This window comes from Mytilus galloprovincialis, chromosome 6 (assembly GCF_965363235.1).
Source record: "Mytilus galloprovincialis chromosome 6, xbMytGall1.hap1.1, whole genome shotgun sequence".
NCBI lineage: Eukaryota > Metazoa > Mollusca > Bivalvia > Mytilida > Mytilidae > Mytilus > Mytilus galloprovincialis.
Genome location: NC_134843.1, coordinates 3,010,358 through 3,026,730, shown reverse-complemented (window position 1 = coordinate 3,026,730; position 16,373 = coordinate 3,010,358). Strand labels below are relative to the sequence as shown.

At 32.2% G+C, this 16,373-nt stretch overlaps 1 protein-coding gene across 1 annotated transcript in view; it reads right to left on the bottom strand.

The window, feature by feature from the left end:
• Window positions 1-16,373, bottom strand: part of LOC143078499 (fatty acid synthase-like) — a 48,040-nt gene that overhangs the window by 30,444 nt on the left and 1,223 nt on the right. The window contains exons 3-13 of the mRNA XM_076253362.1: window positions 15,033-15,179; window positions 14,532-14,706; window positions 13,688-13,846; window positions 12,784-12,928; window positions 12,153-12,229; window positions 11,413-11,528; window positions 10,035-10,149; window positions 6,039-6,182; window positions 4,995-5,084; window positions 4,615-4,797; window positions 3,410-3,555 (exon numbers count right to left, since the gene is read on the bottom strand). Coding sequence (XP_076109477.1) covers window positions 3,410-3,555; window positions 4,615-4,797; window positions 4,995-5,084; window positions 6,039-6,182; window positions 10,035-10,149; window positions 11,413-11,528; window positions 12,153-12,229; window positions 12,784-12,928; window positions 13,688-13,846; window positions 14,532-14,706; window positions 15,033-15,179 — 1,497 coding nt within the window. The remainder of the gene's footprint in view (window positions 1-3,409; window positions 3,556-4,614; window positions 4,798-4,994; window positions 5,085-6,038; window positions 6,183-10,034; window positions 10,150-11,412; window positions 11,529-12,152; window positions 12,230-12,783; window positions 12,929-13,687; window positions 13,847-14,531; window positions 14,707-15,032; window positions 15,180-16,373) is intronic.

Genomic DNA, 16,373 nt, shown 5'->3' with positions numbered 1-16,373 from the left:
CAGAGTGTGTCTATTATTTTGTAAAGGTCACTGTATATTTCTCGGCTTGAGGTCAATTCGTTTACCTTGTAGCTATTTAGCCGCAGGTGTGAGTTCTAGCGTACACAGGTATAATTGTTGTTATTTGGAAAGGATAAACAGAAAGGATTAGAAAGAGTTTGATGTCACGATGTTAATACACTAAGATTTAATACACGATGAGAATAAAGTTTCAATAATTAAATTGTGTAAATTAATTGAAAATAAAATTCAGATTCGTAAATCCGAAAATGTATAAAAATAAAAGGAAACAATTTCTGATTACTTTCTTAGCGGCAATTGGCGTAAAGATTCAAATATGAAGTAACAAATAGTAGTTTTAATCTTTAATAAAAATTAAATGCAATATTACCCAATTTGATATACCATTGATTTGTACATCTGTTTGATATCATTGACTTTACCGGAATTTCTTATCTTGTATTCAAATCTGGCTGTGTTTAAATGCTAATAAAACTATTGCAATTTTAAAGTTTTTAATTGACAAAAGAATACCACATACATGATTTTTTTTTAGTTTCTTTTTAACATTTTATTCTTACATAATTAAATTCATTTGACAATCATTTACACGAACTTTTTGTGAAAAAACAACAATTATCTAAAGCTAAGGCATTATCTTTTTTTTAAGGATTTTTGAAGATTATTTTTTTTAATTCTATGATAATATTTGTGCAATGTTGAACATGATAGCCGTCATGAATCCAAATAAGTAATACAGTAGTTGTAATAAAAGTTATATTTTAGTCATGCATAACTGATATTGACGAATTTAGAATAGTTCGTCCATACATCGTTGTTCTTGAAACAATCATTATTAGTATACATGTAAGTTTCCTGACGTATATAGCCATTGAGGATGAGCTCCAGAGTAAGCAGACTAGTAGCGTTTCGTTCATTTGTTTGTTGGGAAAGGAGAGGAAATGCAACCGCTTGTACAGATAAACGACAGAATTACCATACAAGCATTTATAGTCAACACAATCAGAAACAGTTCCCATCGTTAGACGGGGAATATGAAGGCTTTCAAGAATGAACAAGTGACATGTCTAACTTGAACAGTTAGAAAACGGACTATCGACATCGACCGCTTGTTTTTGATATTTGAAATTGTATGCATATATACGTATACGTTTATGATAGTGATGAGTTCTTGTGTCTGACAAAAACTAAATTCCTTCATGGTTATATCTTGCCATACGTTTATATTGGTTTGTAAGGTGATTACTCAAAATCGTTATTTGAAAATCCTGTTTGTGAGATGTATATTCATTTCAATACAGAAATTTCGTCTATATATTTCACAAGTGTATAACACGGAGAAGCTCTGAAGGTCCATTACTCCCATTTTGTTTGGGTGTGAACCATCGATGTTGACAGCAATATCAAAGAATAAGATGATGATGGTAGAAAGAACTATGGGCGTCATGTGGTAAATATTACATGCATATCGGACAATGAGTTGTCAATCTGTATGAAAAGATTTCCAATACAACCATATTATTGAGAAGGAATGTTTACATGTTATACTCTCGTACACAGTTAGTATTACAGGGTTCTTGTGGCGTTCACCTTAGACACACATCTTTTTAACGATGTTTAAAAAAAAGACCGAACCAATTTAATGTCATATTTCCCTATTTTTTAAATATAACTAAAAGTCTTTCATCTGACAAGAATACCCCTATTTAGCGGACAAGTAATTTATTCTTTTTTCTGTTATTGAATACCAAGAAAGAAAAAAATCCCGAAATTAATTTGAAACTTTGATACTCAAAACTTTCCCAGCAATATATTCACATCCCTTCGGGATAACTAGTCTTTGTCCAGTGGCATATATAACAATTGTGATGGCCCCTAAAAATATGCATAATAGTACAGTGATAATGGACGTCATACTAAACTCCGAATTATACACAAGAAACTAAAATTTAAAAGCATACAAGACTAACAAAGGCCAGAGGCTCCTGACTTGGGACAGGCGCAAAATTGCGGCGGGGTTAAACATGTTTATGAGATCTCAACCCTCCCCCTATACCTCTAGCCAATGTAGAAACGTAAAAGAATAACAATACGCACATCTAAATTCAGTTCAAGAGAAGTCCGAGACCGATGTCAAAAGATGTAACAAAAGAAAATAAATAAAATGACAATAATACATAAATAACAACAGACTACTAGCAGTTAACTGACATGCAAGCTCCAGACCTAAATTAAACTGATTAAAAGATTATGTCTTCATCATATGAATATCAGGTACATGTATATATTTTAAATTGCGCTATAGTACCGTACCTTTCTATCCAGTCGTATAAACGAATCGTCGGCAAGTACGTACATTTTTTTTAAATCAATATTTCTGGTATGTTCCAATCTGTCCTTCACTTTTGACAATGAGTATATATTATATTTTCCCAAATTCACCCTTGGAAAAAATATTTAAATAGATTTTAATTTCATCAAATCTTATTTTTTGGGCATTATTTATATTTTTATGAATAATATTCTTTACACCAGAAATGTTATTTATAAACAGGCGTATCAGTTTGGTAATGACAAGTAAGACAGAGTTGTATATTATACATCTGATAGTTCAAAATGGAAAGTTAAATGTTATCAGCTGTGTACACTGATCAATACCTGCAGAAGTGAAACGATGCGTGAACTTGCAAGCCCGACAGGAAATCGCTTGAATACCTGGACGTGTCACCTCACACCCCTCACAATACCTTTGGAAGTAATACCTTTAGCCATGCTGGTGATCAGAAGAGGGAAGATCAAAATTTATTTGAAAACAGTTTATTACTTTAAAGAATTATGAACAAATTAGATTTTCGAAAACAATTATCACGGAACACTTATTTATGATTTCAACTTTGACTTTTCACCTAATTCCAATATCAAGTTTAGAAACAACAAACCATGGTAATTTAAAGAATATTGTCCGTATCAAGTTAGTTAGTCGGATAAAACAACCGTACGATTGACAAGATATCGACACGCAATTACGACTACATCGGTTACTGTAGTTTTGTTTCTTTGTGGTTTATAGACATATCGTTTCATTAATCGGGAAAGAACACAAAATGGCGGCAATGCAGATAATTGATACTCTAAATTTAAAATCGATGGTGATCGCTTATCTAGCGGAATAAAACTTTAATATCTATGAATTTGAGCATTTTTATACAGAATGAACATAATATCAATTTTTGATTTTTTTGCGAAGTTTCCCTTTAATAGTGAGGACCAGTAGATTTTCTTCCAGGGAAAAAAAGATTTTGTGAACTCTGCATTGTAACCATGAAAGCCATGAAAATTTATATCCAATGAACATTAATGAATCGACAGTAAACAATGACAAACTTACCAATTGTGACTGGACAATAGACTTCATAAAACAGCCATTATTCAGTAATTGTGGATTAAAGTCTAGCATATCCCATATAAAATCTTGTAGACAAAGCCAAAGTTCTGAACAGTTTGGTGCTTCATTGGAAAATCTTTGTGTCAGCTCTGCAAAATCAAATAATGAAAAGACATGATTACTTCCAATAAAATCAGGAGCCTGTAATTCAGTGGTTGTCGTTTGTTTATGTGTTACATATTTGTTTTTCGTTCATTTTTTTACATAAATAAGGCGGTTAGTTTTCTCGTTTGAATTGTTTTACATTGTCTTATCAGGGCCTTTTATAGCTGACTATGCGGTATGGGCTTTGCTCATTGTTGAAGACCGTACGGTGACCTATAATTGTTAATGTTTGTGTCATTTTGGTCTTTTGTGGATAGTTGTCTCATTGGCAATCATACCACATCTTCTTTTTTATATCTTAAAATAAATAATTTTTTTAAAACAAGAATTTTTGTCCAAAGTACAACATGCTCTTCCTGAATTACAATTCAGTCCCTGCAGGCAATTAAAACATTTAAATTTGTTTTTCACCTTAAAAACAAAGTCCACGAAAATTATTAACCTTTAGGAATAATACTATATCTACAGTAACAACATAGGTCAGTTTTATTGTTGCAGGAAGAAACAAGAATGTGTCCATAGTACATGGATGCCCCACTCGCACTATCATTTTCTATGTTCAGTGGACCATGAAATTGGCTCAAAACTATAATTTGGCATTAAAATTAGAAAGATTATATCATGGGGAACATTTGTACTGAGTTTCAAGTTGATTGGACTTCAACTTCATCAAAAACTACCTTGACCAAAAACTTTAACCTGAAGCAAACGGATGCACGGACGAACAGAGGCACAGACCAGAAAAAATATTGCCCCTCTACTATCGTAGGTGGAACAACAGAGGCACAGACCAGAAAACATAATGCCTCTCTACTATCGTAGGTAGGGCATAAAAAGGGAGAACAACTGACCTTTTGCAAGTGGCTAAAAAAAAAAAAAGTGGTAGGTCAGGTATACCTTTTTATTCTTTTACCTACAACAATCAACTTTCAAATCTCTATTGAAATCGATCTGAACAAGTAGCTAATTCACTATTCAATCTACTCAAAAAATGAAGTCTTGATGTATGGAACAGACCTTCATGATCCAAATGACAAACTCACCTGGACTATTTGGATCTGATATAAAATATCCTCGAATCTGTCTTCTGACATCATAACTCAGTAATGATAAACTGAGGTGAGCCATTAGTGTTACATCATCTTTATTTTTAGACACAAAATTTTTAATTGCTTCTTGTTCTTGTACAGTACGAGCAGTAACAGGTATCAGACAAAACGTTTTTCCTGAAATTATAATATTTTTAATTTAGACTTTTATTCTACTTTTTCGAAGTGCTCTAGATATTTTGTAAGTTAGTGTGCTAAGCTGAATATGCAATTAAAAATTATTTAATTAGCCATTTTTATTTAATGGTTTCTTTTTAAACAAATTTCAATATCATAATTATTTATGATGATAACAACAAATAACTACAACTAACCCATAGCCTTTCTTTTCCTTTTGAATGGTTTTAAAACAACATGTCCATTGGCACCACCAAATCCAAAGGAGTTTAATCCAATATAGCCATCTGTAAGCAAAAATGTTTTACAAATAAAGTAACATATCTTCAATCCACAAAAATTTGTAATTAGTGGTACACTGGAATTCACAGTTTGATGGTTACCACGAAAATTGGTATCCAACAAAAAAAAAAATGAATCCAAAGTATGCAAAATAACAATAAAGCTGACAAAATTTGTAATAAACTGGAAAATATGTGTCAAAATACACAGTAATATAGGACACCAAGACTAACTAGTGTATGTCCATGTTCACTTAAATTTTGGTGAAAACAGTAATTTTGGCATATTTTAATATTATAATTTACTTTAAAATGAACATGTGAACTTAGTCTTAGATGCATGATTTTTTATTAGTTGTTAGTGGCTTTGAACTAGCTGTCAGATAACTGGGAGTACTCTCAGATCTGTTAATTGCTTCTTTTTGTGTCGGGATGTATAAGTACCGGCCACGTCTACTTGTATTTTTGTCCATCTGATGAGTTAAGCCTTTTTCAACTGATTTTTATAGTTCGTTCTTATGTTGTACTGTTATACCACTGTCCCAGGTTAGGGGAGGGTTGGGATCCCGCTAACATGTTTAACCCCGCCACATTATTTATGTATGTGCCTGTCCCAAGTCAGGAGCCTGTAATTCAGTGGTTGTTGTTTGTTTATGTGTTACATATTTGTTTTTCGTTCATTTTTTTACATAAATAAGGCTGTTAGTTTTCTCGTTTGAATTGTTTTACATTGTCTTATCAGGGCCTATTATAACTGACTATGCGGTATGGGCTTTGCTCATTGTTGAAGGCCGTACGGTGACCTATAGTTGTTAATGTCTGTGTCATTTTGGTCTTTTGTGGATAGTTGTCTCATTGACAATCATACCACATCTTCTTTTTTATATATTCATTCAAATTGTGTAAGGGAGAACTGAAAACCCTATTCTGTTACTTTTTTTTTAAAATGACTTTACAAACCTTTCAGCTCTGTAGGCTCTTTAACAACTACTATTTTCCCCTCCTTAATGGCCTCAATATTAGGATTTGGTATTTTAAAGTTGATCTGTGGAGGTATGATACCATGTCGAGCTGCTAAAATACATTTCACTAAACTTGCCAATCCTACAAAAAATATGATTATTTCAATAAGACTACTTTATTGTGCAGAAAATTGCACTTGAATACTTCATCATAAAATCTGATGTTTGATATAAAACAATAGTGAGTATAGAAAATAGCAGACTATATGCCGAAGTCCAGGGTGATAAGTGCCTTATTCAGCCAAACTAGTTAACTAAAACTTTAACATAATTGCTCTTTCATGTATATATTTGAAAATATATAGTTGACACAGCATAGGTTTCTGACACAGAACGAATGTGGTCTAATGAACTTAAAATTTTTTTTTTGCCTTTGAGCAATTCACTATGCTGTTGAATATTAATCCTCTCAAAAAAATGTTTGAAGAAATTTTCTTTTTATTTATGAAATCTGAAATGAAAAAAAATTGAACCCCTCCCCCCCCCCCCCCCCCCCCCAATTTTTTTTTTCACATCCCCCTTTCCCTTATTCCAAAACTGATCTCAATTCAAATTTCTAATGGAGTTTGCAACAATAACTACTCATTTAAATACATATTAAAATGTAAAAAAAGTGCTTGTTATCACTGAATGGTAAAGATTGTTTTAATTTATCAGTTGGTAGTAAAAGTGAATATACATTGGGCCAACCTTAAAAATATGTTTGTTTGCAGTTTTCCGACTGTACCTTCAGACTGAAGGGTCGGTAGGTAGGAAAAATATTTTATTTTATCAGCCAAAATACAGTTTAAACAAGCAGTTACACTAAACCAAGTTTCTTGTGAAGAAAAAAAAACATTTTAAAACAACAAACACTGGACATGCTGAAAACCAACATCAAATGAACAGGCATTTTCAGATAAAAAACTTTTTAACCAAAACTGAAACTTTAACATAGTGTCATTATCCAATTTATGACATAAAATATGGTATAATTATTAAATACTGGAACACTTATAAACAAAGAATGTCATTATGACTAGAACTGTTTTAAAAAAATATATTTAGACATGTATGCTTCTTCACTAGAATGTTTTCATGAGTAGAGTATTTTCATCAGAAAAATGTAGATATTAAAGATTTATAAGACAATGTATTAAAGAGTGTATTTTTAATAAAAAAAAATTACCATTGAATCTTCCTCAATTGAAAAAAGGCAACTTGAAAAAAAAGTATTAAGACATTCGACTGTTTTCATATTTCTAACAATATTTAATTATATGTGATAAGGTTATATTTTTGCCAGGCTTTAATGAAAACCAAAGAAATCTAAAGTTTGGGGTGAAATCCATAGCACCCCATTAAAAGTAAATGGTCTGTACAGAAATGTTTTTAATGCATAAAAAAAATTGGCAGCATATCTCCTAAGGACATGTTTTAATTGAATTCACACAGGCCACACAGTTTGGGTATATTTAATATTTCAAGAAAGAGAATAATTGCAATGAGTGGGACAGCCCCCTTTATCCTAAAGGAGCATACTCATTGCAATCGAAGATAGATTTAATATAGAGAGAGTATATTTATTTTTCAAGCTAACCATTCATTTTCTCTACATCTTTGTGTAGTTAGGGTTGCTTCTTATTGATTTGGCATGATCTATATCCATTAACATTTCAAATGAGCCCTTCCTCCGTACAGGCGTGTTTACAGATATCCATGAAGATTTAAGTCACGGAGGAGTGGTTTCATCTTTGTCGTCTTCACAACGATTTGTAGAAAATATGCCATACTTCAAGCTGCTGTTGATTCATTTATTAAACCACTGAAATTGGTTCCATAAAGTCAGGCTCCACAGATTCTGTACCCGATTTGTTTGAGACAGAATGGTTATCGTGTCAGTTATGAATATCCGCTGCATCATCGTCAATGATATCATCACACATCATTACATGTGCCTGAATCTGTATAAACAGTTTACTATTATAAACTTTTTTGTTTGTTATTTGTCTTAAAATTGACACGAGACGACAGCCTAAAGTACTCCTCCGTGACTTCATGGATACCTGTAAACAATTTCCATGTGCTTTATCATTAAATGGTCACATGAACGCTTGACGGGAAGCTAAGAAAAACCGAACTTGAAATGCGTAATTGACCCAGACTTTAAATCATTTCTGGAAAGGACACAAAGTTCCGGATCGCGTCAATAGAAGTATTAAAAAAAATTTCTTCAAATTTAAAGCAATAAAATTTTCACAGTCGGGAGGATTTTCAAGGGTCGGTCGGTAAACTGCAAACAAACAATATTTTAATTTAAGCCTTGTATATTGTATAAAACAATGATTTAAGTTGATTCAACTACTATTCTGGACAAAGAAAGATAACTCCAATTGAAAATTTCTTGCTATTGCACAATATTGTGCAATTAGATATTTCTTGCTATTGCGCAATACTGTGCAATTGAAAATATTTGCTATTGCACAATACTGTGCAATTGAAGATTTCTTACTATTGAGCAATACTGTGCAATTGAAAATTTCTTGCTATTGCACAATACTGTGCAAATTGAAGATTTCTTGCTATTGCTGAATACTGTGCAATTGAAAATTTCTTGCTAATGCACAATACTTAATTAATATAATAATTTTGGATCCTGATTTGGACCAACTTGAAAACTAGGCCCATAATCAAAAATCTAAGTACATGTTTAGATTCAGCATATCAAAGAAGCCCAAGAATTCAATTTTTGTTAAAATCAAACTTAGTTTAATTTTGGACCCTTTGGACTTTAATGTAGACCAATTTGAAAACGGGATCAAAAAATTAAGAATCTACATACACAGTTAGATTTGGCATATTAAAGAACCCCAATTATACAATTTTTGATAAAATCAAACAAAGTTTAATTTTGGACCCAAATTTGGACCAACTTGAAAACTGGGCCAATAATCAAAAATCTAAGTACATTTTTAGATTCAGCATATCAAAGAACCCCAAGGATTCAATTTTTGTTAAAATCAAACTAAGTTTAATTTTGGACCCTTTGGACCTTAATGTAGACCAATTTGAAAACGGGACCAAAAATTAAGAATCTACATACACAGTTAGATTTGGCATATCAAAGAACCCCAATTATTCAATTTTTGATGAAATCAAACAAAGTTTAATTTTGGACCCTTTGGGCCCCTTATTCCTAAACTGTTGGGACCAAAACTCCCAAAATCAATCCCAACCTTCCTTTTATGGTCATAAACCTTGTGTTTAAATTTCAAAAATTTCTATTTACTTATACTAAAGTTATGGTGCGAAAACCAAGAAAAATGCTTATTTGGGCCCCTTTTTGGCCCCTAATTCCTAAACTGTTCAGACCTCAACTCCCAAAATCAATCCCAACCTTCCTTTTGTGGTCATAAACCTTGTGTTTAAATTTCATTGATTTCTATTTACTTATACTAAAGTTATTGTGCGAAAACCAAGAATAATGCTTATTTGGGCCCTTTTTTGGCCCCTAATTCCTAAACTGTTGAAACTAAAACTCCCAAAATCAATCCCAACCTTTCTTTTGTGGTCATAAACCTTGTGTCAAAATTTCATAGATTTCTATTTACTTAAACTAAAGTTATAGTGCGAAAACCAAGAAAATGCTTATTTGGGCCCTTTTTGGCCCCTAATTCCTAAAATGTTGGGACCAAAACTCCCAAAATCAATCCCAACCTTCCTTTTGTGGTCATAAACCTTGTGTTAAAATTTCATAGATTTCTATTCACTTTTACTAAAGTTAGTGTGCGAAAACTAAAAGTATTCGGACGACGACGACGACGACGCCAACGTGATACCAATATACGACCAAAAAATTTTCAATTTTTGCGGTCGTATAAAAATGAATATATCAAATTATGTCATCATCAGTAACCATGTCTAACCAGCAAAACTAGTATAATAAGTTACAAACCTGCAGTTGCTTCACTATGGCCCATGTTAGCTTTAACAGATCCAATGAGTAGTGGTTTAACTCTGGTAGAACATATAGCTTCTGTAACACTCCTGGCTTCTATTGGATCACCTACCTACAAAAAAAATATGAAACAAGAATGTGTCCAAAGTACACGGATGCCCCACTCGCACTATCCTTTACCATGTTCCATGGACCGTGAAATTGGGTAATAATCTCATTTGGCATTAAAATTAGAAAGATTATACTATAGGGAACATATGTACTAAGTTTCAAGTTGATTGGACTTCAATTTTATCAAAAACTACCTTGACCAAAAACTTTAACCTGAAACTCCCACTTTCATTTTCTATGTTTAGGGGACCGTGAAATTGGGGTCAAAAGTCTAATTTGGCTTTAAAATTAAAAAGATCATATCATAAGCAACAAGTTTACTAAGTTTCAAGTTGATTGGACTTCAGCTTCATCAAAAACTACCTTGACCAAAAAAAATAACCTGAAACTCCCACTTTCATTTTCTATGTTCAGTGGACCGTGAAATTGGGGTCAAAAGTCTAATTTGGCTTAAAAATTAGAAAGATCATCTCATAAGCAACAAGTGTACTAAGTTTTAAGTTGATTGGACTTCAGCTTCATCAAAAACTACCTTGACCAAAAACTTTAACCTGGACGGACGAACGGAGCCACAGACCAGAAAACATAATGCCCCTCTACTATCGTAGGTGGGGCATAAAAACAGTGGTAATTATAAGTCTGGCATATCAAAGTTTGTACTTTTGAATTTTGAATTGATCAATAATAATGAAAAATCGATAGTATCTAACAAATTCATTGCATATCCAAAACATTTCCAAAGTTTTAACATGTATTACAACTTTACTCTTCTATACATTATAAATTTCTTATTGTGAGAGAAATTTACATGGACGAGAATCAAACCAATTCTGTCACTTAAATATCAACATGTAAATAACAGTGCTAACAATACTGAGGAAAATGGAATACCAAGTCTTTCCTTCAGATGCCACAGATCTTCTTATTTTGAAACCCACTTCCCATAAATTAATGTTAATCTACAGGAAGGTATCAAATATCTGTCTTACAGCTAATTTCCTAATGCTTGTAAAGTAAAACTTTGGTTGGCTTGCTTGCTTTGTTTGTATAAGTGTTTATTCAAGCTTAATAACTAAGATTGACATCTTTAAACAATATATATAGACATAGTTAAACCTGTATATATTATATTTAAATTTAATTGGACCTTGTCCCAATATAATTGTACAATTTACAAATAAAGCAAGCAAGCTAACCAAAGTCTTGCTCTACATGCATTAGTAAATTGGTTGTAAAGCCTGAAGTATGATACCAGACTACCTACTGGTGTACCAGTACTGTGAAGCTCCATGAAGGCAATGTCATCAGACTTTATTTCTGATCTTTTGTAGATTTCTTTCATCAAAGCACACTGGCAATCTTTGCTGGGAAAAGTAATGCCTGCCATGAAAAAAATTAGTAATAACTATTTTGATTAAATATTGGCATTCTATTAAGTTGATCAAAAGTATGTTTTAAAAATATTACACAAACATTTTGGTTCTGTTATCATGAATCATTCACTGTCATAAAAAGTGTTTGCTTTTAAACAGCAGTGAAACTGCTTTTTCTTAGTTGAATTTATGATCCCAGAGTAACATCGGAAAATATGGTTATGAAATGAAGCAAAATCTTCCTTCTATATATTGAAAAACAATGTTCCAAAGGCTAAAAGTTCTCAAGTGTTATTATGAAACAAATGTATCCATTTCAGGAACTTTTGTGTTTTCTAGCTAAATAATAAACTCCATTGCAAATCATTGATCCCGGATATTCTCAACAAGTACATACCATCAGGATTATACCCATTACAGGTTGTTTTCACATCAATTACATACCATCAGGATTATACCCATTACAGCTTGTTTTCACATCAAGTACATACCATCAGGATTATACCCATTACAGCTTGTTTTCACATCAAGTACATACCATCAGGATTATACCCATTACAGCTTGTTTTCACATCAAGTACATACCATCAGGATTATACCCATTACAGCTTGTTTTCACATTAATACATACCATCAGGATTATACCCATTACAGCTTGTTTTCACATCAATTACTGAGCAATATATTCTCTGACATAGACTCGCCTGTCTGGAAATAGAACATTGTAAAGCAAATAGAAAATAACTGTGATATGGACAGCGGCAAATCATCAATACAGCCATAGATATGTGAAAGTAGGCGGTTAAAATTAATGAGGGGAAAAAAATGTGTCCATAGGACACCATGCTCCCCTGGAACTTTCACAATTTCATGTCAAATAAAGCATGTTAGCAGAAAAACATACAAAATTGTCTGGAATAGAGCAATTGCTGTGTTTATCCATTATGACTGAACAAGTACAAGCAGGCCTCGGTGTATGATACCTTCTAGTTGTGTTGAAACCCCATTGGTGAACTTCAGCTGTTTTCTGCTCTATGGTTCGGTTACTCTTTGACAAATTCCCCATTTTAAAAATCATCTCGCCAGATCATAGTTGTGTTGCTCTATATGGCAAATTTCTTGAAATACAACTGCAATTTCTAATTCAATCATGATGTTTGGTTGTACTTATTTGAAATATTAGCCATTTATTGGCTTCAGATGTTTAAATGCTGAACTTCCAAGTCATCAATTAACATACCTAATATAGGTAAAATTCTTACCTAGTAAGTAATATTGACACAACACCCTCAGCTCTCACATATCCTTTGGCATCGGCATCAAATACTCTGCTCTGACCTTCTGAACTTAACATCCCAAGGAAACTCATCTGTTGCAGATAGCTTGGATTCAGTAATAAATTGCATGCTATTGAAAAAAAGTAAGTGGACAAACATTAAAATAAGTTTTTTTCCTTTTAAGCTTTTTAATTTTACAACCAACAGGGCTTTAAAAGTTTAAAGCTACATATGTTTTTATAAACTTTCCTCCCTCCCCCTAAAATAATTATAAATGTTCTTTCTCAAACAAATGCCACATCTGTTTAAAAACTTTTTGCATGAATTAACTTGTTCACAACATACAATATTGACACTTGTACATCTATCTTAGAAGACCTATGGTGACCTGTAATTTCGCTTATTGTTGGATTACACTTTGCTGAAATGTATTCATATCCAGCTGGTATAAATCATTGCAAATTAAAAAGGCGTGCAGTTTTGGTTTTTTGTAGACAATACTAACTTGTATCTTGACTATGAAGTTCTAAATACAAGTAAGATTTATTTACATCTCAACTGTCACAGTAACAATGTATATTCCAGACTTGTTAGAGCTATTTTCCTAATCCATGTTGTTTAAAGGTTCAGTAAGCTTGTTTGCTTTGTTTGTATATCTGTTTGCTCAAGCATTATAATTAAGTTTTACAATTGCAATCAACAAATAGTTGGGGATTCAGTTTGTATAATGCTATTGGATGCTTGAGCAAAGATTTATACAAACAATGCAAACAAGACAACCAAACCTTTAAACTACATGCTTTAGGAAAATAGCTCTAAGTTAATTCATTAAAGTTAACACAATATTTGTAATAGTCTAGTTACGTATTTATTAATATATGTAACTAACCTGTTACTAAGGCAAACTGACATCGTCCAGTCATAAGATCTTGTACAGCCATCTCCATAGCAGACACACTAGAACTGCAGGCTGTATCCACTGTTGCACTAGGTCCAGTAAATCTGAACTGGTTCATTAAGTGACCAGTTATCATGGAAACAGTGGTACCTATAAAACAAAGTTATCTTTTTGTTTACAAATCTTGTTTTTTTCAGAAATTTTCAAAGAAATATAAAACATAACAATATTGAATTGTAAAGATTTTGCATATATCAAAATATAAATATTGAATACAACATTTTGTTCACTATTAAATTCTTAAAAATTTTTAGGAAGAAAAAAAAGGTTGTACCATACTAGGCAAATTTAAAATGTGTTTCTTGGATTTTAACCTATTTGGAATACCTTTTGACATTAATAAAACGTTTAACTGGCTTTCTGTGCAAGTAGAAACAAGTTTAGATATATTATTATGTCGATAAACAGAAGCCTGTGTCAAAAAACAGTGTCGGTTGATACCATTTTTCAAAAATTTTTTTTGAAGATCCTATAAAAAAATTAGGGTCGAGGCTAAAAAACAGGGTCGGTCAGGTTACCGGAAACTCAGATTTTTTTTCTCGGCCTAATGCTAGCAAAGGTTTGGTTTGCTTGATTGCTTTTTTGGTATTAAAATTTGCCCCATTAAGGAAGATTGACGTAGATCTAAAAACAATATAAAAAGTTGAAGCAAACATTAGTACAAACAAAGCAAGCAAGAAAACCTAATCTTTAACTTGGTGGTATTAGAATAACAGCTGTAACTAATATTTCAATTGGAAAAGTACAGAACTAAAAATTTGATGTCTGAACTTACAGTATTTAGAATCTCCACACCGTGATGTTTCCAGTGGATCATTGTCTGGTATAAAGCATGCTGTGTATGTCCCTGTAGTGTTAGAATGTAACACACTTAGTGGTATACCAGAATCTGTAATACACTCATACGACACTTCAAATAAATGTCTAAGTAAGGGATTCATATTGTGGGCCTGAAATAAACATGCATTTAATAAATTGAGAAACATAGAAACAAAACTTTTTAAAGCTTTTAGCTTTTAGTATGTAACATTTACCATATTTTAAAGAAATATTTAAGTCTTTGTGATTTGTTAAATTTAAGTGATACTCTTCTAAAGCACTGATTTTCTTTTCTAATAAAAGAATTTTCAACACAGAAGATTCAGTTTCTTTTGCTGTATTCTTAATTATATTTCAATTCTAAAAACATTCCATCAATAATTACAAATTTTGTAGTAACATTTTTTATTATTAAAAACGAAATCTTAATTCAACCTTTGTATTAATGAAAACCAACCTCAGAATCTGTAAATCTAAAGAAGCCTGCATCAAACTTATCAATACCATTAATAAGTCCAGCACGAGGAGGGGTATCATACAATCCAACAGGCCATCTTGTTTCCCCAATCATGTCTTTTCCATTTATTAAGTTGTTCCAAAACTCCTGGAAAATATAATTTCATTTTTGTTAAAAGCTTTTTTACCAATTAGCTGCAACACTTTAGAGCTGCAAACACCATAAATTATTAAAGGACAGAAAAAGATACTTCAAACAACTATATTTTCTCTAATATATGTGTAAGACTCAAATCTATGGTGGGTTCCAAATCTATGGCGGATTCCTAATCTATGGTAAATATGACGTAATGCCATCCCAAATCTATGGCGAAAATTTTACACTCCTAATCTATGGCAAGTTGTTTTTTAAATTTTCTAATCATGACGTCATGCCATCCCAAATCTATGGCAGATTTTTTACATCCCAAATCTATGGTAAATTTTGTAAATTCCAATCTATGGCGGATTTTGTTAATATAAGATCTATTGCAAATGTTGTGCAAACGGAAAATAATGCAGTACCTTTACAAGACCAATGACTTGTAAATAGATTACACAAAAGAGAGTGTATAAACTAGTGAAATGAACGTACTTGTATTTTTGTCCATCTGATAAGTTAAGCCTTTATTTTTATAGTTAGTTTTTATATCGTACTGTAGTGTAAGGTTGGGATCTCACTAACATGTTTAACCCCGCCACATTATGTATGTACGTGACTGTCCCAAGTTAGGAGCCTGTAGTTCGGTGATTGCCGTTTGTTTATGTGTTACATATTTCTTTGTCTTTTTTTTTTATATAAACAAGGTCGTGAGTTTTTTTGTTTAAATTGTTTTACATTGTTATTTCGGGGCCTTCAATAGCGGACTATGCGGTATTGGCTTTGCTCATTGTTTAAGGCCGTACAGTTACCTATAGCTACTAATTTCTGTGTAATGTTGGTCTCTGGTGGAGAGTTGTCTCATTGGCAATCATACCACTTTTTCCTTTTTTGTATGTTTAGTCTAACTTTTCAGTATGGGCATTGTTCTTTGTTGAAGGCGAAACGGTGATCACCTATAGTTGTTTAAAAAACAATATTAGTCTTTTTTTCGTGATTTTTCTGCGTGACCTATAGTTGTTAATGTGGTCTCTTTTGGACACTTGTGTCATTGGCAATCATACCACATCTTCTTTTTTATAGTAACCAAATTTTATTACCGGTACAATTGAAAAAGCTTAAGAAAGACTTCATGATCTTGAAATGATGTGTCCAGTAAACATAAGCATTTTATACTCTTTGGATTGTCATGTTTAACCAATA